The sequence below is a fragment of the Aulonocara sp. 'chitande type north' Nkhata Bay genome, linkage group LG22, assembly GCF_057382095.1.
Source record: "Aulonocara sp. 'chitande type north' Nkhata Bay isolate Kocher_YH1m ecotype deep benthic linkage group LG22, A_spYH_male_GT1.1, whole genome shotgun sequence".
Taxonomy (NCBI): Eukaryota; Metazoa; Chordata; class Actinopteri; order Cichliformes; family Cichlidae; genus Aulonocara; species Aulonocara sp. 'chitande type north' Nkhata Bay.
The window spans coordinates 6828103-6852907 of record NC_141364.1 but is presented as its reverse complement, the minus strand read 5'-3'; the positions used below and the strand labels follow the sequence as shown (position 1 = coordinate 6852907).

At 41.4% G+C, this 24805-nt stretch overlaps 2 protein-coding genes across 7 annotated transcripts in view; both read right to left on the bottom strand.

The window, feature by feature from the left end:
• col11a2 (collagen, type XI, alpha 2) overlaps positions 1 to 888 on the bottom strand; it is a 43293-nt gene extending 42405 nt beyond the window's left edge. Inside the window, exon 1 of the mRNA XM_086280904.1 lies at positions 308 to 888. Within this exon, the coding sequence (XP_086137030.1) occupies positions 308 to 425 (118 nt within the window). The 5' untranslated portion in view covers positions 426 to 888. The remainder of the gene's footprint in view (positions 1 to 307) is intronic.
• Positions 889 to 12615: 11727 nt separating this feature from the next.
• rxrba (retinoid x receptor, beta a) overlaps positions 12616 to 24805 on the bottom strand; it is a 28376-nt gene continuing 16186 nt past the window's right edge. For 5 of the 6 annotated variants that reach the window (XM_086280856.1, XM_086280859.1, XM_086280858.1 and 2 more), the window contains one exon: positions 18422 to 24359. In XM_086280856.1, the coding sequence (XP_086136982.1) occupies positions 24212 to 24359 (148 nt within the window). In that variant the 3' untranslated portion in view covers positions 18422 to 24211. Of the gene's footprint in view, positions 12766 to 18421; positions 24360 to 24805 lie in introns of those variants that run through there. The other variant, XM_086280857.1, reaches the window with a different exon arrangement.

The following is a 24805-nucleotide window of genomic DNA, read 5'->3' as shown; positions in this document are numbered from 1 at the left end:
TTTAAGTCCTCAAAATATAAACGTCTAAAGACGTAATTCTTGCATGCAGCAAATACCAAACAGATTTAGATATTTGGATACCGTGGGGCCCACTGATGGGGCACTACTGCCCTCATTCTTCTGGGAATAAGTAAAGAAGCACGTCAGGTGCGCAAACGTCCCATAACGGAGAGATACAGACTCATTACGGCCACAGTTTATTCAAACAGATGGCGTTTCAGACAGAAAAAAACAGGAAACCATATTTTAAATGTTATTTAAAGAATAAAAATAACATCACCAATAAAAAGTGGAAAATCTGTCTTACCTGCTTGAACCACAGTTGTTTGGCACAGGGCGAGCGCCACGGTTACCAAGGCGAAGGAGGAGAAGTCCATGCGCCATGGTCTCCGTTTCTTCCGGAAGGGACAAGCTCCAATATCCATAGTGTTGCAGTAGTTCTCCGGCCTGGGTCAGCTGTAAATGTGGGATATGGGGGAAGTTATCCTCTCACAGAAAGCCAGCCGACGAGAGGAGCCCGACTGACCCTTCTGTGAGGAAACAGACAAAAAAGCACGCCTCTGGAGACGTCTTTACCTTTCTCCGGAAACCTTCCTTAATGAGTTACCTATATTAATGCACCAAACCTAAAGACTAAAATGGGTTTGGGGTGAATAAATATATTTGATATTGAAGTTTAATCCCTAGCACTGAAGCCCCATTGACTCAGATTGGGTACGAGTACCCAAAGTGGAGAGAGCAGAGAGAGACCTGGAATCACGCTCTCTCTCCCTTCTCTCTCTTTCCCTCTCTCCTTCTTTACTTTCTCCCACGAAGAGTGAGAGCGGTTGTGTATGTGTGTGTGTGTGTGTGGAGAGAGAGACAGAGGGGGAGAGAGAGAGAGAGAATGGCAAAGGTGGAGAGGGAGGGAGAGGGCGTGCGTAATAGCGCGCCGGGCGCACGTAGAAGTACGTGTACGAGGAGAGTCTGGGAGTGGAAACTGGGTCTTTTCTTATGATCGAGCTGCAAAGATGTTTCAGCTTTTCTGTTAACTCTGAGTTATTAACTCAGTGTCAGTGAAACCTTTTTGTCTTCGTCTCGATTCCCTCTGAAAAGCCCAAATTACTGAGATGAGTATTTATCTTTGCCACTTCCTGCTTTCTGCGTCTGTACCTGCGACAGGTAAATGCAGGCTTTGTAGAGCAAGCAGGGCTGTTCAGGTAAACTGAGGATGAGACGGCTGCTGTGCAGAGTAACTGAATGAACGTTGAGTCAGCCAATCAAACGTCTGTCCGCGCTACTAGCCACGCCCCCTCGGCTAAATCCTCGAAGTTCTACCCTTATTCTGATTGGTCAGCCCCACGTGGCCTTGTTTTGCAGGTGTTGGATGGCGATGGGAAACTGAAGAGTATGATGAAGCCTGATGCTTAAAAGGAAAAAATGTTTGCATGCAAGAAAACATGCAGAGACTCCAAAGTCTCAAGGCATAAACCCAAAAAATGAATTTAGTACTGGAAGAATTCTGAGTTATGCTTCAGAGACACTTGAAGAACGTAAACCTGATGGTTTTACATTGTACTCATCCATTTATTTAACAGCACAAATGTCCAATGAGGATCACTCATTACTATCCATTAATTCCCATCCAGATTTCAGCCAGTCAGGACTCCACCTCTATCTGTCTGCCCTGCATGTGCATCTTGCAGTAGATGGCACCATGTGATGGCAGCCTTTCTTCCTCAGATTTGATTCAAGCTCAAGAATGATTCACTCTCCCTCCTTTCCTGCGCGGTCCAGACGAGGATGGAAAGAACTAATGTACATTTCCAGCCTTTTAATATTTGTAAATACTGTACATCTGATTATCGCAGATTTTGACCTTAACTGTGCAAAAAGCTGATGTGGTTTAGGATGATTTAAGAGTCACCACAGGACATTTAAATACCAAAGTTAACACAGTTTGAGTGAATCTTTAGTAGCTACCCTCCTTACTCTTGTACCTTACTAACAATATCATGCAAAGATGAAAATAACTGGCATGTTTTTAATGGCTAAGGAATGCTGCCTTAAGACATAATGAACTCTTTGCCAACAAAACCACAACCTGTCATCTCCAAAATTACCAGAGATGAGTCAAGAGCAACTGAACATCATAAATTTTAAAAAATTGTAGTACAAAGACACTGAAGTAGATATTTTACAGTATCTAACAGGTGTTTATGACGTCCCGTGCTGCTGTGTAAACTGCTCGAGCACTTCTCACATTTCAAATTAAAAACCTAAAGTAATAAATATGTGTTCAGACACCTCAGCTTCTTCTTCTTCTTCTTTTTTTTTTACATGCACGGGGGTTGAAATAGTCTCTTTAACAAACACAAACCCTGTTAAGCAGTAATATCAAACACACATTCCTTTCATATAAAATCAAAGCTGCTTTCATTGGCCTACATGTGCTATACGTATATTTCAAAGCTGCCTGTGTGCCCTGCTGTAAACGCTCCACACAGCCATGCTTACTCACTTTCTTTGAATGCAGACTTCACATCCAAAAAGCAGTAATCAACTGTAATTATCTCTTGATGTTCCATACTGCTCGCTCTTTCTCACCACCTTTCATTTCTTCTCTCCTATTTCTGTGTGATTCTCTGAGGGCAAAACAGGGGTGTGTTTGCATTCTCTGCTAAATCCCAGATAACTGGCGTCACTACCAACTGTTCAAAGGGCCTGGTGGAAATGGCAGCACACAAAGGAAAAATAGGGTATAAGTTATTTACTTAACATGCAAACAAAACAATTTTTCATCACCACAATGTCGTAATTCTTTTTGATGTTCTGCTAATGTTAAACCTCACAGCTCAGGTGACTTTCAGTCAGTTTGATATGATGTCACGTGTGTTGACAAATGAATGATAAAGGTTTTGCTTTATTAAATACTCGTACTTCCAATCACAAGGTGACCTACTGCCCGCTGTTTTAATATTGCACGTTTATATTTAAATGCAGAAAAAGAGGAAGTGTGAGCAGATCCATTCCTAAATTACAGGAAAATTATATCATGAAATCGTCACCAGGCATGTAGCAAAAGTCTGTTTTAGGACTCCACTTCCTAAACTGGAGCTAAATGGTGTGCAGACGTTTTCCCTTCCCCCTGAGTTTTTTACTAAAATACTTCAAATGCAGCAGCGAGCAGCATGGCCCAAACTGCATGACAATGTCTGCGTTATTCATTGAAAACACTGTAAGTCTGACTCAACTGAAGAAAAATGAGATTCAGGTATTTCTTACAGTGCAGATAAGAAGTGGACTATGGCAGCAGACTAAACATAAGCATGCTACGAGTGTATATTAAAAACTAAATATTTATGTCAGTGTGGCAACTTTGCTGAGTGTGAGGGTGATGTCTGGAAGCAAAGGCATTTCCCAGGAAGTATCTGTGGCCCTAACACCATAAACCATTACTGTAACATTAAAAGATGAATGCGGATCCGGGTCGTGAAAAACAAGTTGTAAAAAGGTTTGTTTTTACCACAACTTTTATAAATAAAGTTAGAATGTAAAAGCACAACCAATCACATTCCAGCAGCCTGTGAGCTGCATGAGAGCGCTGCAGAATATGAAAGTGTGTCATTGCAGTTTTCAGACTTTGTAGAGCCTCACTGGGGCTCAATGAGGCTCCACAAAGTTCTGTAAAGAGTTGCACAACTTTTTCTTAAATTTAATAAAGTCATTAAAAACGCTTTAGCTAACACAACGTGCACACGGTTCAAAATGTTAAGTTGACAAAACTTCTATCTTGTTTCCACTTTTTACTTCTATCAGGTCAAGTTGGTCCAACTTTTCTTCAAGTTGAAAAACTCCTCACATATTTTTACAGTTGGTGGGTAAACCTCATGCTTGTGTTTGGGGCACATTAATACTAGAAAGTGTCAGTTTATTCTTTTACATGTTTTACGATTTTATACTGATCATTTATAAAAGAGCAAACATCACCCAGAAAATGTGCTGAGCAGTCAAACCCTCCTCAAAACATCTCCCAACTCAGACTGACATCATTTACAGAAGAGCCTGAGCTTTCCACATACAGTACATTAAATATGTAGAATCAATAAGATGGAAAAACACGGGGCTCATGTTAACAGTCTGATATCCACATGTTGCTAAAGCACCTGAATTAATGTTAACATCATTTGACATTATAATCACTCAGCATCGAGAATACATTTTTAAGAACGTTTATTTCTAAAAGTCTAAGCTGAGTTCCAAGAGGTTTGTTGGACAATAAAAAATGCAGTTTAGCTTTAATCAAGTTTAAATTCACTGTTTATAGGTTTTATTCTTGATTTATAACTTTAAGGCAACCATACTTCAGGGTCATCACCAGTGACGGCTGACACTGCAGTACAGAAACTCTGAGGGTGGATGCTGCCACAGTAGCAGTGGTTATATATCATGGACAATGCTGGATTTGTCTTATTTATTTATTCTATTTATTATTTTTTAAATCATGGGTTTAAACAATGATTAACTCCACCATCTACATTTGAAAAACATGTATAGCAACGGGACTCTCCCTGGCTCAGATTAGGCCTTTGCTCTGCATTCAATGAATATTGGGCGACTTTATGTGACATAAATTTCTGCATCCTCTTGTTATTTCTGATCATTTAGTAATATTTATTACATTTGAGTTAAAGAACATAAAATAATTTAAAATCACAGTTCTGGTGATTTACTTTTGGCTCTGGCTTAAAATTCTTCTGAGGGCATCAAACTTGTTCAGTGATGAAAAAAACCCTGATACTAAATTTCACGTGAAGAGAAAAAGGACACGCTTTAAGTACCGTGTCCGTGTTTGAGCCTGTGTGCAGCAGTAATGACTGCTAAAAGAAGAAAGCGCACTGCCCTCTCATAAGAAACTGCAGGGGTGAGCTCTGATGAGAAGGGCCGGCCATTCTGTGATCACTCAGTGAAACCATCAATAAGCCTGCTGCATCCATCAATTATCCATCAAGAATCATGAGGAAAATGGGCCCGGGCACTTTTAGACCTAAATATTATTACATGAAAACCAAGGAAAATATAGCTTTCCATGTTCACAGATGCAGAAGAAGAACATGAAAGTTTTCTTTGTTGGAATAAAAGTGGAGGTCAGCAGAACAGCTGCAAGGCTGAAAAATCAGAAAGAGTTGAGCACAAAATATTAGTAAATTGAATGCATTGAAATGGCATCTAAATACCATACACTCAAAAGTTACTCTATCATCTACAGTCCAGCTTTACTGAGCTGTTATTTTCTCTGTAAGAGTATTTGTACTAAATCAGAAAGTCCAGGAAACGCTCCCTCAGTGCGGCCGCTCTGGGTTTTATTTTGGCTTTCTAGACACACTGGATCGAGTGTTTTTGAGGACAGACTGTTTGTTTCTGGCTTCCTTGTGCTCTGAAAGTAGATGCCACGGGCCGTAAAAAGAGACACCCCAAGAGACATCTGTGGTATGTGTTTGCTTTTAACTGTACATACAGCTTTGATTCACTTAACCTAAAGCATTCAAGTGGAGAGCTTTTGTTGTATTCATGGCTGAATCACAGACAGAGTGGTGTTCTTGTTTGTTGCCCTTTGTTTTTCACTGAAGTGTTGCTTTTTGTTGCCAGTTTTCTCATCTTAAGAACAAAAGTTTCTATTCTCATCCACACAGGATATAATAACAAAGTTTACTTATAACAATAACTCGTCGGTTGGGTTAATGTTGAAGAATTAAACACAGATCCCAAATGTGGAAATTAGTAATACGACGAGGAACAGAAATTTAACAGATTAAAAACAGCAAAATATGGTCTTACATGTTAATTTGGAAAAAAACAAGCTATAATAGTTTTGTTAACCACTGAACATGTACGCTGTATTCTGACATCCAAACCACCGCATGTATCTGCAACTAAATGCAGGTGCTTGAGCAGGTGCTTAGGCTTACAGAGGCACTGTGCACCTCTGCAGGGCAGTTTTGGATTTAAAGAGTAAACTGGAGGAAACACTAAAACCAGGACAACAGCAGGAAATAAAAGAAAAGCAGTTCATTAAGTTGTTTAGTTACATTTCTTACACAGATCAGCATAATGTGGCTTCAGTTGTTAGCCGGTGTTGCCGTCACCTTGTGAGAGTTTGTCTGTATGTGTGTCAACATGGAAAAATGTTGTCCTGGAGACACCTGGAGTTGTGGAAACTACCACAAAGGTGGTTTTGAGTACTTTGGCCAGTGTCTGTGGATAGATTTTGTCATGGCAATAGAAACTGTCCAAATGGAGCTCTGAAACTTCACAGGTGCGTCGCTGAGATACAATTGAAGTCGAGGTCAGTGGAAGGTGTGAGCAGACAACTTACTGAGTTTGCAGTTGGTCTGATATCATCACAAAGTTGTCTCTAGTGGTCTAGACTAACTACCCGTACAGTCAGAGCCTGGGCTGCTGGACATTTGAATCACTGGCCAGCACGACCACAGAGTTTGATGATGAAAGTAGTGTGATGTGAACTACAGGGTGACAGAAAGACTGATGGCCTCAGACATTCGGTCACCGCGGGTGGTGTTGCCCGGTCTTGTTATGTGGTGCACGAAGCAGCCAGTTTACCCGTGTAGGAGTAAATTTCTATTTACAAGGCAAAATAAATGTAATAATGTGCGTGTATATGTTTACAAGCAGACATTTGATTTGTGGGTTCACCATCAAAATTATAATCAACACATTTTATCTTTTACTTTCTTGTGGCAGCTCAATAACATCTCATTATTTTGTTGCTTTTAGAGCATGAAAAATTGCAAATTTGGGTTTTAAAACGTCTTGTTCAGCTTTAGTATACAGTGTGTTTTATCCAGTGTGACCACACCCTTTACCAAGTACAGCAGAAGCGAGCGTTCCCTTGCAGAAGCACAGTCCGCTAAGCATCCATGTTATGGAATGACCACAAATTCCAAAGAACTAGGACTGCACGTATTCCTTCACTCGCAGCATGACTTCATCATCCTCAAACAGACTTATGGCAAATCCCCGTGACCACTTTAACAAGAGGTGAGGCTGCGAAAATACCCTGACATCCAAAGGCAGGTGCTTACAATGTTCTGTCCAGAAAAAGGAAATAACCTGTGAGGCAGGTCAGTGCAAACCCTGTAATTACTCAATTAAGCTTCAATGTCAGCTGAGCAGGGATTAATGAAGCCTTCTAATTTTCCAGACAGAAATTTAAGGGTTTTAAGAGCCCAGAGGCCACAAGGTTTCCCTGAAGGTGCGCTCCATCAGATGTGGCCACCCACTGAACAGATTTCTCACAATTCATCCAATCAGACAGCAGAAAAGTCTTTGCTGGCTGTAATGCTGGTATACAGCTGATAAAGCCACATGGTGTGGCAACATCTGAGTCAAGACAAGCAAGGGAGACTTCAAGGATAAACGAAACCAAGACAGGGAAGTCTGCAGAGGGAGAGCAAGAGATGGCATTAGCTCAGGAGATGGACTCAGCAAGTGGCTGTGGGCAGCTCGCCCTCTCTCCGCTCTGCCATTTCCAAAAGGAGAACCTTGTAATTACAATAAAGCGACCATATTATATTGCTGACTTCCTTGAAAAGTCTGTATTTTACTGGGCAGGGCTGCAAATGCACACACACCCTGTTGGCCACAACACACTGAAATAGATCAGAGCAGGGGCTCGCTGTGAGGAAAGAGTAAGGGAGTGGACTGATACTCTCGGTACCAGCAGTGGCTCCAAAGAGTGAGTGTGTGTGTGTGTGTGTGTGTGTGTGTGTGTTGAATACACTCCACTCGTCTTACTAAAACAGTATGAAGGTGTGCTGAGTCAGGTCAGTAAAAAGGAAAAAAAGGAGGAAATTTCTTTGGAGAATGGCTCAGTGATTTTGAATCTGGCCACCAAACACACCCAGCTAACCGCATACCTCGAAATAGGCAGGGGAGGAGGAGGGAGGACAACGAGGGGTGACGGTGGGGCAGACGAGGGAGAAGGAGGTACAGCGAGGGTGCACACAAGTGGGTGTGTTTTTCTCTGTGGGGTGAGTGTTTGCGTGCCAGCTGATGTATAACAGAGCACATATGTGTGCAACACAGAGGGACGGTTTATATATGAGCACACTGTATATTTATAAAGTACACAAGTCCTTTGATGATATTCGATAAACTGAACAGTAAAGAAAATAAAAAATACAAAAGGCGTGTGTGTGCCTTTCTAAGCATTTCTATTCCATTACTTTCTTTCAACACTTAGCAATTCTTTTCTGGGAGTTTGAAGGCAGCTTCTTTAGTGTTTGACGTTAAATATAGCAATAGGAGAACTCCAGGATTTGGTCAATTTAGCACAATTACTCACTGTTAGAAGGTAATTTGCCCAGGTGGTGCATAATAGTTGTGCTAATAAAAGGCAACTGAAAGAACTGTGGCTATAGCATGAACAAGAAAGAGAAGGTATGCTATACTGAGCCATAAAATTATATATATATATTTGAGCAGCCGGTTTCACCTAAGGAATATTAAATTGTCAGGAGCTGAAAGTCAGCCCACTACAAGCCTTACTGTGCTTCACAGGGGCCACAGATCCACATCTAACCGACACTGAAATGGCACAGAAAAACGTGCACATTAGTAGCAGCGATTCATTTTTTCTCTCATAAATGCCAATGAATATTGTCTAAGCCTCAAATAACCACATCTAGATTTGCATCTAAATACCAAAATCCCTAAAATGAAACAGAGCCAGAGATGGTGGCGAGCGATAGGACTCACATGAAGGCTGAGGAAACTAGTGCCTGGGAGGGGACGTTAGGGCCGTGGAAAGGTACAGGCAGGAAAGAAAGTCACAGCAATGAATAGAGTGGGAGAGCTGGTGGTGAGGGGCACACAGGCATGCACAGGGTGAGAGGCAATGAATGAGGGCCATTGATAAAGAGGGAAAACGCGGACAAGGGTGAGGGGAGGGAGAAAGAGAGGGAGGGAGGAGGGATCAAAAGGTATTTACACATCGAGATTCCAGACTAAAACTGAGGGAGAGGGTGGCTGCAAGGATGGGCAGATGCATCTGACCTACTGACTAAAACACAAGGTGGAACCTCGGCGACTGTGACACAGCAACATTTTTGTGTCGCTAAAGCTGCACGGTTTTCCACAAATGAAGTCACCCCAGCAGCCGGCAGACAGAAGCCTTCAGTAAAGTTTAGAGAAGTTTCCCTCAGAATGAGAGCACAAAGGTGACCTCAGTCAGTCCTAAAGTGCTAGTTCCCATGAAAACACAAATAATCCTTCGGTGTGGTCATGGTTATACTGTTCGAGCACAAATACAATTACATATTTTATGAAGGTGGTGGATATGTAGTGCCTCTCCAGGAGACTTTCAGATGCCCCAAACTGCATTTTCTGTGTTTTTTCCCACTAAAGTAAAACTTGTTTCCAGAGAAAAGTTAGAGCTTTGTGCTGGATTTAAATATAATCATAATGCAACTTATTTTTTTTAAAAAAAGATAAACCTTTTAAATGTTAAAATGTAAGCGTTTTATGGTTATTTTGAGTTTGGTGTTTAGGACAGATGCAGGTTTACCTCCATGTTTACCTCCTTTGGTAACTGAGGACAGCAGATGCTGTAGTTGTAAAGTTTCCCTGTTTTTCCACAATGAGCTAAATGTTCATGAAGTATTTTACAAAGTGGAGAATCCTTTTCCATGTTTACTTTAAAGCTAAAAACAACATATCAACTTCATACATGTCTGAGTAATCAGGTTGGAATATTTTCCACTATTTTCCTTCTCACATGTGACTCAACAGGAAACAATCCACCTCAACATGTTTATACAGTTATAAATGTTCTCCTTCAAACATTGTTGGAATTGCTACTGAAAATAAAAACCTCAGGATGCTGGAAAAATGTAAATAAAATCAATGAAACAAAGTGAGAAAAATATTTTCTCATTTGAATTTTACATCTCACAGAATTTGGGATGGGAGCAACAAAAGGCTGGAAAAGTAAGTGGTACTAAGACACAGATGGAGAAAATGCAGGTTTATGATATTTACAAATCGTTGTGTTTATTTACATTTCTCACAGCATCCCAACAGCTGCGTAATTTGGTCACAAACTGTGTATGAAAAGAGCATCGTATAGAGGCAGAGTTTCTGAGAAGTGAAAATGGGAAACATTTAATCAACCGGCAAAAAAAAAATCTGTCTACAAATCGTGGAACAATTTCAGAACAATTATCCTCAAAATGAAATAGTGAAGTCTTTGAATAACTTATCATCTCTAGAACATGATATCATCAAAAGGCTTAGAGAACCTATTTAGAAATGACTGAGGAAAAGTGAAAAATTGTTCTACAGTCAGACAAACTTAAACTTCAAATTCTTTTTGAAAAACGTGGACGCTGCATCCTCCAGACCAGGGGTCTCCAACTCCAGGCCTCAAGGGCCGGTGTCCTGCAGGTTTTAGATGTGTCCTTGATCCAACACAGCTGATTCAAATGGCTAAATGACTTTAACATGTCTTGAAGTTCTCCAGAGGCCTGGTAATGAACTAATCATGTGATTGAGGTGTGATCTAAAACCTGCAGGACACCGGCACTTGAGGCCTGGAGTTGGAGACCCCTGCTCCAGACTAAAGAGAAGGACCGATCAGGACTGTTGAGCAGCTATAATCCTCTCTCAGACAAGAATGGGATGCATTTCCCAGAAGTCCTGCAGCTGGACTCCTCTGTTCCCAGATGTTTAGAGACTGTTGTTAAAATGAGAGTGGTAGACACAAACTTCTCCAAACTTATTGGTGCCACCAAATTTCAAAATGAGTAAATAAGTATCAGTTTATGAATTTTCCAAATCATTGCACTCTGCGTTCACATTTTTCACAGTTTTCCAACTTCTTTGGGATTGGGGTTGAACTTGGGGTGGTTTGGTGAGGCGGCGCTGCCTGAAAAATGTTCTAAAAGCCAAGTCAAACCCATGTAGAACTCCCTAAAAAGAAAGAAAACTAAAATGACTGAATGAATATCATAAAAATTAACAGCAGTGCAAATAAACCTGTGTAGGAACCTGGTTGGTGAGGTATTACACTTCCAGCAGTACAAGCTGCAGCTCCCTGTGAAAGACGGAGCTGCTGACTGGCTCTACAAAGACAGGGGAGCACTTTAAAGATGAAAACAAGCTCATCTTCTTCATTGTAAAGAATGAAAGAGGAGAAGCACCAAGAATGTGAGGCATTAGGAGTATTTGGTTGGTTGAAGGGACAGAGGGCAGTGAAGCCCAGCTGTAACCCCTGACTAGTCAGCTGGACTCTGCGAGGTGGAGGTGAAGGTCAGTTTGCCATTAGGTCGACACTTTGCTGTGCCTGACCCAGCTGAGCATTTCAAAGAACGATGGAGGAGCCGCAGCTGAAGCGCGGAGCTTAAAGGCTCCTTTCACACCAGCTGCTGAACTCAACTCCTCCACGAAATGCGTTAAAATTTCAAGATGGCAAATGAGAGAAACAGTCACCCTGAGTGAAAAATGGAGGAGACAATAAAATTTGGTTATATTAAGGGATTGGTTATATTGGTTATAATTTGGCATATTAAGGGATTTAGCTTCAGGTTTGGTAGCAATTACATAAAAACAACATAAACCAAGCACAGTTAGTTTGGAAAATTAGCATCATGCTGAGTCTTAGCAGGACAGCAGAGAGAAGTTTCTCACTGGTGCATCTGTCATTATTTAAATTGTAGATGAAAGATTGAAGATGAAAACCTCAGTGCATCATGGGAAGCCCCTGCAGCCAAGGCCTAGTGAAGCATAGCTATAGGAGGGCTCAGGGTCACCTCATCCTTAAGCCTGATCTTAGTAGAGTGAGTGTCTGTCTCCTGAATCCAATCAAAGACTCTGAGTAGACATTGAAAGATAAAGTTCATTTGTTTTTCTACAATGTGGGAAACCATCAGCTAGCCTCTGGGGGTCTAGCCTCTGGGGAAAAAGGCTAATTTTTCGGGGCCTCCAGACATCCGGGACGAGATTTTCCATTTCTGTTACAATCCTCAGTATGTAGATGATGCTAATCTTGTGCAGTTCTGGCCAATATAATCCCTTTTTTAATCTCCACATAAATTGTTTACCTGAATGTAATGAACAGACATTTAAGCATGAGTGGTCAATAGGACTTAGACTACAAGAGGAACCCAGAAAGCTTCGAGTGCCAGTTTCACCAGGATTTGACACATTAATAAACAGAATCAGTTTGTGGAGATTGCAGTTGATGCTGGATTGAACAGACAACTAACAGACTTGAGATGCACCCGTCGGTAAACCAGGTGAAGTCAGTACAGCAACCAGGTCGTGTTGTTATCTCGACACGAAGCTTCGATGTACTTGAACATTTGTGTGTTCAAGTAAAAATAAAACATTTCCATTAAGCTTTGATTTAAAGCAGACACACCTGCATATAATTTAACTTTTATTTTGACATGTTTGGCATATGATAATTAAGTATTATATTATAGTATTGTAAGTGTGATCATCGTGCTATCGGCCCATGTTTGCAACAACCTGTGTTGCAACAACAATAAAGATAACTCGGCTCACTTTTAAAGGCACGCTCTGCAGATTTACTTAACCTGAACTTAACAGCTGCTTCCACCGACGAGTGAAGGCTCAGTCCCACTCTCACAGAGCTCACTGACAGAGGGACTCCTCAGCCTGCCGAGGTCAACGAGGAATGCATCGAGGAGGGGGGAATGTACCACAGGGGTGTTGAAGAGTGGGTGGGGAGGCAGAGGAGGAAACCTAGAGGGGGGAAACAGAAGGGTCTTTTGTGAGACAGGAAGCTGCTGAGACCAGGGCCTTCTCTCTGGTACAGTAGACAAATCTGGGATATGAGAACGATGGCGAGAGCAAAGGTGAGGTGCAGCGAGGAAGGCAGATAAGATCGAGGACAGACGACAACAAAACGGCAGATTAAAACAGATCAAAGTGTAACAAGTGAGGCGGAAGACGAGAACACAGTGAGAACCTAAGGTGGTAGAAAACCTACATAGTGTGATTTATCATATTACTTCCTCTTGTGATACAATTATCGATACACTGACTTCAACAATAAATGTTTTTATTGCAACAGTCAGTTAATTTAATCCTACTTGTGTTGAGGACAAACTTAGATGGGAGAAAATAGAGGACAGAGGTGAGAGGTAAATCAGAAAGCTTACAAACTGATAATAGCAGCATCACTGCACCACAGTACTGTTGTTATGTATTATGAACCCACAGTTACAGTACTGTAGCAGTACTGTAACTATTACACTATGATTCCCGCCCCTGTGTGTTGGTGAGACTTGGCTGTCCTACAGACAAAAGATCAAAAAGAGGAAAACAAATTACTAACTTCCAAAACATGAGGCCGAGCATACAGATGCACAGTATTGGTGCACAGACACAGTTAATGAGGTCAGGGAAAACCTGCAATGAAAACAATCTGAGCTCATTCCAGTCTGTCTGTTCATCAAAGAGCTTTTCATCTTTGCCTGCAGCTCAGTCCCATCCGGGTCATTACTGTACGAGCAAAACAGCCGAGGATGCAGCATAAATGAAAAACGACCCTCCCTCTTCCTTCTTCTGTCTTCCAATCCACGTTTCCCTCCTTCCATCTACTGGTTCCCCCTCGCTGACACATCGCGCCCCTCTCACGTTCAGGCAAACAGTCAGGAGCTCGTTAATCTTCCCACACACAGACTTCCCACTCTCTCATCATTACAGTGAAATTAAGAGGCGGAGCTTCGTGATGTTATTTCCATTAGAAATGCTTCAAATCTTCCATGCACACTGGAACCCATCAATCGAGGGTCCTCCTCGATTGGTGGGTTGAAACGTGCAGCTCTACAGATTATTTTTATTATTAAATTTTAATATTTTAGAAAAAAATGATCAATTTCTAACTGAAATCAATAAGATGATGGAGTTTGTCCATGACTTTAATAGATTTACTACAGCTGATCCATACTTTGGTAGTATGAACATTGCTTGCATTTGTTTGCCTTCACTGACCAATCATGTCGCACTTCTAGAAATGTAAAAAAAGGTAGGAAGAAAATCTTGTGTTATTGAAATTTTATATTTTCCCACTTTTTTGGTGTTTAGATGTCTTAATATAAAAATTTAAGGCTGAATGATTTTTATAAGACAGATTATTTTGGAAAGTGACACAAAAACCAGTAGAACCAGTTACTTGAACTGAGATGGACAAAACAGGCAGTCACTACGCTTAAAGGATTAGATTTGATTTTCTCTCCTGGTTTAGGTTTTTTACCTTTACTGTAAAATGGAGAATACACCACAAATTGCACGTAAAACGTAGCTGTTTAAAACGTTTGGGGCACATTTCTTGATTACGTACCCAGTTGGCACCACCACGATGTCTTCCTCTCAGCCTGACATATATTTATCTGCCATGTTCCTTTGATTTGAAAGCAAAACCAACTATCCTCAAATGTAGAATTATATACTTTGTGTGGGACCCGTTCTCAGTTTCACCCAGATTTAGCTCTGCTCAGGAGGCGCTCTCAGGCATCTAAGTGCACGCTGGCTCAGAGCTGGTCTGTGTATGCCCAAAACCTAGCATATCATTACGCCTGAAAGAACATGGGGACAGTGGCTGACCAGTAATTTGGCTTTTATAAATGTTGTCACCACTCATTCCAACGTTTCTCCCCGTCCCAAAACACAACATAAAAAAGACAGAAACGTGACTTTAAGCTTGAAACGAGACAGAAATAGTGTTTCCAAGAATCTAACATGTACCACCCGGTGCCCCCTAACAGAAAAGTTTAATTTAATCACAATAAACTGTGACGACTATATTCAGCGGATGGTTTAGCAAGATAAATGTTTTTGTTTTCATTTATTTTACTTTTTCAGAGTAGGTAGCTTACAAAATGTGACCGCCCTCTACAGCACCATAATGGACCCCGATGATCCACACCACCCGGTTTCCCTTCTGTCAGCAGGGAGGTGGTGCTGCAGGATCTGTGCGAGGACCACCAGTTTTGTAACAGCTTCATATGTGAGGATAATAAACACTCAGCACTCGTTCTCCCAGACTCCTTTGCAGATCCATACACATTCATCCTCTGTTTGTTCATTCACAGTTGGTGAATAAACAAGAGGACACAGTAAAATCCGCAAAATACATTAGATGCCACTACCCACGTCTAATCATGTTCATTCTTTTATGTGCTGTCAATCACGCACATATTAAAAACTTCATCCTAAAGGCCACACGAGGTTGGCTCCAACAGTAACTACAGTTACAGACTTTTCTGTTAAAATGAACTTTAACAGGGAAAATAACCTGTTAACATCCAAGTAAAGGTGGAAGGTTTAAGTCCCTGTAAATACATTTCCTTCTCCTTGACACCTGTATGTATACAGATGCATTTCCAGGTTTGAAAAATGAAGCCATTTCTGTTTTAAGAGATGTCTTCTGCCCGATGAAGGCATCAGGGGCAACTTGGGGCTCAGCATCTTGCCCAAGGTTACCATGAGTAGGGGAGCCAGGGTTTCAAACCATCGACGTTATGATTAGTACACTACCCGCTCTCCCTCCCATTTATGGGCTCTCTCACTAATTCTGGGTCATAATGAATTAAAAATTAAGTATATTTTTCAAATTGCGGTCGCACCATGTTTCCAGATGACAGACTGTCTTGCGTATGAAACTACACACCTAATGAGGACACGGTTTGACAGTCAAAGCTGCCACATCTCGTCACATCCAAGTTTTTGCAAGCAAAATCTTGATGGCGTAAACGCCTAAAGCTTCAGAAATCTTTAGGTGATCGCCTCGTATACCGTTTTGTTTCCTCTGCAAAGCTTCACCTCAGAGTTAACTGGAACTTTCTGGTTTGATTTGCCTCTTGGGGCTTTTTGAGGTCTCTGTCGTGCGATTATCTGACACGTGTGTTTTTCTGTTTTCATGAGTGAATATGATTCTGGGGCTTCAAGATGTGGAGTCAATCAAACAATGGACGTCACAGTGGTGATGTTATTTCTATATACAGTCTTTCCCACTAATACATGTTTACTTTAACTGGCTTCTAAAGTAGTTCATCCACTTCTAGTTTACTAGTGTTTGTACTTTGTCTTATAAATAGAGAGATGTCTTTAAATGATCTTTTCCTACTTGTGTTCTGTGGTGTAGGAAGAACAGGGTCATTGCTTTTGTGTGTATGCTGGTGCAAACCCCCAAAAACTACTAATTATTTGTCCCTGCAGTCACCAGTATTAGTAATGCTTAACAAATCTGCAGTAAACGGAGCTTTAGCATAAAATACACAGAGTTTAAGATGGATTTTAAGAAAACAACAAAAACCATGTAAAAAAGCTCAAAGGGGATTATAGTGTTTATTTTACTGTGTAGGCCGAACAGAAAATAACAGTGAGCAGAAAACACAACTGACATGTACTCCTCCTGCGTAATATTTGCCTCTCCAAAGAGTACACAGGCTCAATAAAGCTCTGTCCTCCTCAGGTGTGTGTGTGTGTGTGTGTGTGTGTGTGTGTGTGTGTGTGTGTGTGTGTGTGTGTGTGTGTGTGTGTGTGTGTGTGGACGATGTGTGGGGTATTCTACCACACGGGATCCACAAAAAGTGACTTCAAACACATCATGTTTATTCAGCACAGGGAAAAAACATTTACCCGGTGAAAAAATCGACATTCGCTAAGCAGGAATTAGGAGGAATCTGACCCCTGGCATAAAGGTGTCTTTCTACAGCCCTCAGCCTCAAATAGAAGACAGGAGAGGGGAGGGGTGAGAGGGCAGGAGAGCCAGGAGGAGATTGGGGACAGAGCAGGAAAGAAAGTGAGACAAAATGCAGGCAGTCAATATTAGAGAGTGGACGAAAAGCAAGACAACAGAGGCAAAACTGTGATGAGGAAGGAAACGTGAGGCAGGAAGTAAAGCAAACTCTGAAGATGCTAATGAGCCTTAGAAAAGGTTAAAGGCCCAGGCAACAGCATAGCTGCAAAACACTTAAACAGACCGCAACGCTAAAGGTCAGCTATAATTAAATGCTGTTATTTTAATTCACTAAAAGTGATGTTTCAGAAGTTTCAAAATGCTGTGTTTAGTGTCAAAATACAACTTTACGGGAAAATAGTGACTCTAACCAGGTGGAAACCTTTTTTTGGAATCTAAATAAACATCATTTGACAAATATATTCCTGGATCAAACTGGGAAACTGACTGTCTACCACTCCAAGATGAGAGGTTATAGGGTCTTCTCTAAATAGAGGCTGCTGACTTGGCTGTACTGAGCTCCCAGAACAGACACCTTATTGTGCCTGCGCCCTCTGCTGGCAGCAGGTGGTACTTCAGGAGCCGCTCAGAGTGGCACACTTGGCTCAAACATCTGTAGCATTCAAAGTGACGCTCGGCATCCTTCTAATCTGTTTTAGTTTACTTATCCAAGTCAGGATAACCATGACCAGCTAGTGATTTGAAGCTTATTCACCACCTCTCTGCTCTGAAGTGATGCAAAGTGTTACAAACTCTGAAAATCTGACCCATATATTTCAGCTTTTAAAAACCTCCAGTCTAATCTGTAATCTTTGGCATAAACCAGACTGAAAAACACAGAAGCAGCTACAGTATTATTGTTATGCTTCTATGGTAATGTGTGGTTTCCCATGTTACAGATCCCTCAGAGGGAGAGTAGTTACAGGTATGAAAAGTGCCCATGAATAACTAGCGTTTCTGAACAGGCTTATAAAAAACAGGTGGTCTAAAATAGTTGATTTATCTGACTCCCTGCAAACTTCTGTTGATTATAAACATATTCAGGATTAAAGTTGTTGTGACCATGACCTAAAACAAATCCTGATGGTTCTGCATAGTGAGCTAAAGCTTCTCTTAGTCAGGAGGAAAAGGAGATTTTTTTGATGGACTGTCAGACGAGGGAGGAGACAGAAAAAAGGAGGTGGCACAAAAGTGAAAGAGCATTCCCCTGGCTACATCTCTAAGAGAAACTCACACCCACATTTTTCTTAACATTTAAATATGCAGCAGAGAGAACAGAGCCACCAGTGTCGGGTGAAACCTATCAGCAAAGCATGCTCTGATCTTAGGTCTGCTGCATCCTTATTGGTCAAGGTGTGCAAAGTAGGCCGGGAAAGAAATGCAAAGCAATTTTACCACGGTTGCAGAAAATTGGACAGGACAAAAAGGTCAGTGCTCCCTCTAGAGGTGGAAAGATGGGAGTGCGGTGCCAGTGGTCACTCGGGGCCCTGGGGTCCTGCTGGACTGAGGAGGATATCGTTTCCCGAGGCAGTCGGAGCGGAGGCGGCACGTTCCCTTACATCTGTGGTCAGTCGGTGTTTTAAAAGAAACTGAGTGCACTCTGGTAACTTTTATCATCTTATAGACTTAAAAAAAAAAAGACAAACACTATACTTGTACAGTATTAAAACCTTTACTCATGATACAACAAACAGAAACGAGATTCAGAATTAATGACTGAAAAAAAAAAGTTTCATTTTTTTTTTCTTCTTTCAGTCCCCAAAGCACACAATAGTCAATCAGCTCCACATGTACGATGGAGTAAGATACAAACAGGACAAAGAACAGACACAAGAGAAAGAGAGAAATTAATAACGAGTGACAGATTCTTCCATTCTGATTTTACACTTCTCGTATTTGTTTAATACTTTGTAATAAACAAAAGATGAATAGCATAGATTGAAAAAGACTGATACAAGAAACGAGACAAAGAAACTGTGTGTGAAGTTTTTAAAGTGAAGAGTAAACAATTAAGGAAGATTCTAGATCTACTGGAAAATAGTTTTCCTGCTTTTCTTCTTGATCAACAACCGAACACCTGATCTGGGTTCTTTAAGTCCCTGCCCTTCTTCTCCTCCCTCCTCGGCTCTCTGACCTACTCTTCGCGGTTCCTCAAACACAACCACCTTCTCCTTCAGTGGAGAAATCCAGTTCAGCTGATCCTTCCTATCAAGTTAATGCAACCAGATCCTGCTCACCACACCTATGCATTTTAGTGGGCTATGCACTGTTTTCTCTAAAGTTAGAACCCTATTTTCTCCCTCATAATCTAAAACAGACTCTGAAAAGCTTTTCAAACGTCCACTTTTAGCCAGACAGGTAACACCCAGCAGCAAAAATACCAAACCAAACCCAGCTTAAGAGCAGGTGGAGGACTAGGCTAGGCTAGCCCTCTTAAATCGTTCCTTATCCTAATTTCACTCATCGATGCATTCCCCTCTCCTTTATAAACCAAAGCAGATCTTTTCAGGCTATTAAGCACCAATGCACAGCTTGAGCACCCAGAAGGGTCCACAACACTGATCCACTCTCTCCTGTGACCAGCACGTCCCCTCTCCACACGTGCTATCATTCAACTCTTATTAGGGCCCCCGTTAGTAAGCATCACAGACAGGCCGAGGTGGGCATCACAACATATGACATGACAGACAAGCGCTGGGGACTGAGTGGCCCTGCATTTAAAAATGGCTGCAAACAGCTTGGCAGTGATAAATAAACCAGTGAAGGTGGTGGCGGTTTTGAGGCTGCACAGCACACTCTTTAGCACTCACTGATCAAACAGGAGGGGCCTTGGCGCCTGGGTTAAAACGTCCAATCAGACACGGTGATCAAATCTTCAGTCACAGCCCGCAGGGGGGAAAAAGCATATTTATAATCAACGTCTTTATTCTCAAAAGTGAGTCATTTCAAAATGTAACAAAGATGGCGACAACAATACTGCTACACAGTCAAAAGGTCACAGCATGCGTCTGCCTTGAGTGCACAAGGTTGCAACGACAAACATTTTTGGCGGTGCGGCGCAATCCCGAGGCCCCTCGGTGGAGACCACAGATCGCCGCAGCTCTGCCGTCAAGTAAAGTAAGCAAAGAGGACAACACACCACGGGATCCCTTCGCCATAGCTCTCCAACACTTTGTCCCACGATAAGCTTCACATCCTTTTCAAACGGTCCGAGTCCATTCAGATGGAAAGCCCAACAATTTTCAGCCCACGTGGGTGACTGAATGTTAAGTTAAAAAAAAAAAGGCAGTGGAGATGGGGCAGTACAGGAAGGAAGGAGGCTGGGCTGTACTGACAGGGATCGGGCCAATGAGCGAGTTCATCACCCCTCCAGCCTGGCTCCCTTTCCTGCACCATTTTATTATTTCACGCAACTAATTTATTTAACAGCGCTCAGCAAGTCACAGCCAAAGCTACAGTTTCTGCCAGTCAAAAGGCGCAGCTGCAGAGGATTCCATACACATGTGCATAAAACCTTACACACATACCTTAAAACAAAAGCTGAAAAACAAAAACACCCAACCACCAGCTTTTGCCAAGACAGCCTGAAAGCTTGAAACGTCTTAGCACGTAAAACCTGCAACGACTGTATCGCCGTTTTACTGTTTCTGTTTATTGTCTTCTAAATGCTAAGCTCATAGCAAAAAGTAAAGTAAAAAATAGCATAGCACAACTTAAATACATTGCTGTTATATGGAGGGATGGGAATACCTAAATGATTTTACTGCCAATTAATATTAAGTTATGTAACAGACTAAGCTAAAATGAACTAATGCCAGAAACACAACAGATATATTGCATGACAAGTTGAACCACAATGAGTATACAAGTTGCATATTTTGACTTTTGAAGAATCACCAACAGAAATCGGCGTCCGTTCAGTCAACTCTGCATGTGTGTCTAGTACTTAATGTCAGCTAGTGAACCCTGCAGCACTGTGACTGGCTGTATAATGATTCCCATCCCAAGGTATAAACACAGTGCAGTAGCAGCAGGCTTAAACATTCAACAGAGGAAGCTCCAAAGCTAAAATCCTGCAGAGAAAGTTTCAAGGATATCAACCAACCAGAAGAGGAGATTATTCACACCATCACACATCCTGAAGTCAGCATACTCTCTGAGCGGCACACTGAGGGAAAAAAAAGCTTGTTTAAGGTAAAACCTAATCCACAGCCCAACTGTCTCAGGATAACCAAACCTGTGTCCAGACCACAGATTTCAAAGCTCAATGGCTGCAGAATCACTCAAGTCTCTATTATTTCATCTGAACCACCTCAAGTCACTAAAGCACTGAGACCATACTACAGCTTATACAGTACAAGAATGCTGGTAGATGCTCGTGCATCTCACCTAAATCATGAGCTTATCACCATCCCGCTTTGCTTGCTAATACATAACACGAGTCAGCAATGGTGCATAAGAGAATGAGCTTTCTCTGCATGTAGGAAATTAATGGACATCTGGAGACTACTTTGTTGAGTTGATCGTTTGTATGCAAGGAAAAAGAAGAAATGAAACAAAACCAAACTCTAAGGTTAGACCAACTTATATGTTAAACACAACACCTGTTTTACAGGTCAACTGCCAGCCTCTATGTCCACATCACATGGGGGAGGCCGCGGATCCTCTCTGAGAAGTAGTATTTGGACTATTTGCAGGGCGGGAAGCTCTTTGCTCATTCTGGTAGCTGGCAGACCCCAAAATTCAACAGCTACTTCCACTGCTTCCACCAGGCAAACTGCTTCCTACAATTACAAAACAAACTAACTCTGGCTGTGACTGGTAGAGCACAGAGCCTTATCAGCCACAGCCAACAAGTACAAGCACTTTGCTGGTATTCATTTTCCAAAGTAAGGAGACTAAAATAAAGGCCGGGGTCATAAAAAAAAAAAATGAAAAAGAAAACTTCAAGTGGGAGATTCAGTTTTAAGCTAGAGTGGAGAACGGCTGTCTGATTTGTCTGTGTACTTGCATACTGTAATTGCATTGATGTAAATGTGCAAGTCTTAAATGAAAAGACCGTATTCGTTATTTAGCACCTGGTAGAGGACACTTGTGCCTCTTCCCTGTAGAATGATACTGCAAAATGTGTATCTAATTTCTATTCAATGTGGTGACTAAAAAGAAGGCTAAACATACTTCAGAATGTCAACACTCTTTTAAATACTAACAAAAATGGCAGAAAATCTTTATGTGTACCCCAGTATTGCTCGCCTTTGAGCACGTGTAGACGGTTTAATTCATAGTTTTAATATCTCCTGATCGTGTGGTAGCTGCATTTGACTTTTCACTGTAATTCTCAGATTCAGTTGCTCACAAATTTCAATCACAGTAAATGTCAAGTGCCATTGTCAACAAAATCCAGCCAACCAATTACCAAGAACTACAGGAAACATTGGCAGAAGTTGGTGCAAAAGCAGCATTGAGGTGTGGTTTGGCCCTGGGCTCCAAAAGGTTCAATGGTGAAGGTTTAATGGTTGTCACATGGGAATCCAGTCCAATGTTGATTCAACAGCTAAAAATAGAGCTTTATAATTTGTTTGGTGGAGCCACATCTCTGACGTTCTCAAGTGTGAACAGGCCTTTGTTTTCACATGACTCCATTTTTTCTATTATTTACATCTACTGTACAAAAGGTTGCAAGCACCGAGCCCATACACAGTGAATAAAGTTTTGAAAGAGTAGGTAGTAGGTGTAGGATTTCCATTATATATAATCACAAGTTAATTCCAGGAGAAACATGACATACACGAGGATCTTTGTAAACATGGGGGCATCTTCACCGATCTCCATCCTCAACACGAGATCTATAACGAGCTGTGGGCTGCAAAATTATGCCAATGGACAAATTATGCAAATCTCAGCTGCTGCTTTTTGTATTGCACAAACCCTGCTTTAACAGAGAGTATGGGTGCAGCACAGCATGCCTCTCAAACTACAATAACTGCTGGGTTAATTTACTGAAGAGTCTCCCTGAGCTGCAGGCCACTCAGTTTAGACAGACCGTTCAGTTACATGCAGAACTGCTCAGGGAGAAATTCAAATCATCTTCCTCTTTTGTGTTCAACACACAATCGATTAAAAAAATATTTTTGCTTTTAAAAAAACCCAAAAAACCCATAACAAATGGAGATGTTCAGCTGTGCTGCGTCAAGACAGTAACGGTAATATAGTCAGTATATTAGAGGTTAGCATCCAATCCAACATCCAATCTGATTATTTGTTCAGGACGTGACCGAACTTTTATAACAAATCACCACATGGGATTTGAAAATAACACAACAATAAGAAAATCCTACACTTAGTACCTTCAAGTTCATCTTAGATGTCTGAGATGGTCATTTCTAGGAAACAGAAACATTTACACAGTTACAATTCACAAAAGTGCATAAAAATGACCACCAGCAAGAGGAGCCGTTAAATGAATGGGAAGTTAAATGAATACTCTTTTTTTTTTTTTTTGCATGAAGCTGTACTTCCTGTGAGCCTCAAGCTGTTTAAACCATCTGCCAAAGTAGAGAAAAGGATAAAATAAAACTTAAAAAGAAAAGAAATTCAAGTCATTCTTCTTACAAAGCCCGCTGTGCGCACCAGGGCGGGAAGGACCATGTTTGGCTGTTCAGAGTCCTCCCAGCCCCCTTTTTCCTGGATTTCAAAGCCTTGGAAAAAGCTCTCATTTCATGAGTACAGTACTTCAAAATAGAAACTTAAACAAGTTTCAGCATGAATAAAAAGCATTAAACATTTCAATTTTTACAAGATTGGATGAGCTTGTTGGGAGGGTGTTTCTGCCTGTCCATTACAGGGCACCTCCTGACAAAAAAAAAAAAAAACTTTTGATGATGGACAGTTGATTGAAATGCTATGCACCTGATTTCAAGCTAAAATCAAACATGAATAACTAACCGGCTAGTGATGGATATAATATGCAGAGGTGCAACTGGCAGTAACCCAAGTAAAAACGGGGGAGGTACACCAGTTACACAGAAGCAAAAACCCACTGCGAGTTGAAGATGGGAAAACGGAAGGCTAACTTAAAATTAAGACATTTACTGTATATATAAGATAAAAAGGGCGTGTATTCCTTGAGTCATAACCCCTATGGAGGAAAACTGGATATGGGAAAACAAGTGAAAATCTGTGTGTCTCAGTATTAGGAAACTTATTTTCACAGCCATATTATCTGTGTATTAGTTACATCATAGGTCAATCCATGGTTGCAATCTGCATGCGTGTGTGTGTGTAGACAATTAGCCAGGGTGAATGTGTGTTCTTGTGTGTCCACCAGCAGGTGCTGCAGTTAAGTGAGGAAGAACAAGAAGAGCCAATGACCCAACACAGAGGGGTCGTGTTGGTAATCCTGGTGTGCACTGGATCCTGACCGGAACAAAGCTGGCTCCTCCTCTAGGTGAGCTGGTGAGGCGCCTCTAGCATCTCCATCAGGAAGGTGTCAATGGGCGTATCACCAATCAGTTTAAAGAAGAACAAGTGCTCCAGGCACTTCAGACCGATGGAGCGCAGTGCCGGGAGCCGGAGGAGGAGCTTTGCAAACCTGTATAACAGAAGGAACGATGAGGGACAAAAATGGCCACTGACCTGGTAATGTCTTAAAATCAATTAAAATGCACGAAAAATTGTGAATAATTTTTCAGATTGCAGAACGAAAGCATCCTGGATAATCTGTTAATATAATGTATTTAAGCAGAACTAACAGTTTGTGAAAACAATGTAGCTTGCCATCACCAGTGTGTGAATGGGTGGATGACTGGATATGTAAAGCGCTTTGGGGTCCTTAGGGACTAGTAAAGTGCTATATAAATACAGGCCATTTACCATTTACCATTTAAAACACGAGTTGGAATACATAAAATATCTGTCCATAATCACAATATCTAACAGTGTACAGCTCAAGTTATGCTTATAGTACACAGAATCTGCCCCCACTCTTGCATTGAGTTTCAAGTAACAAGATCAGAATCAGAATACTTTATTGATCCC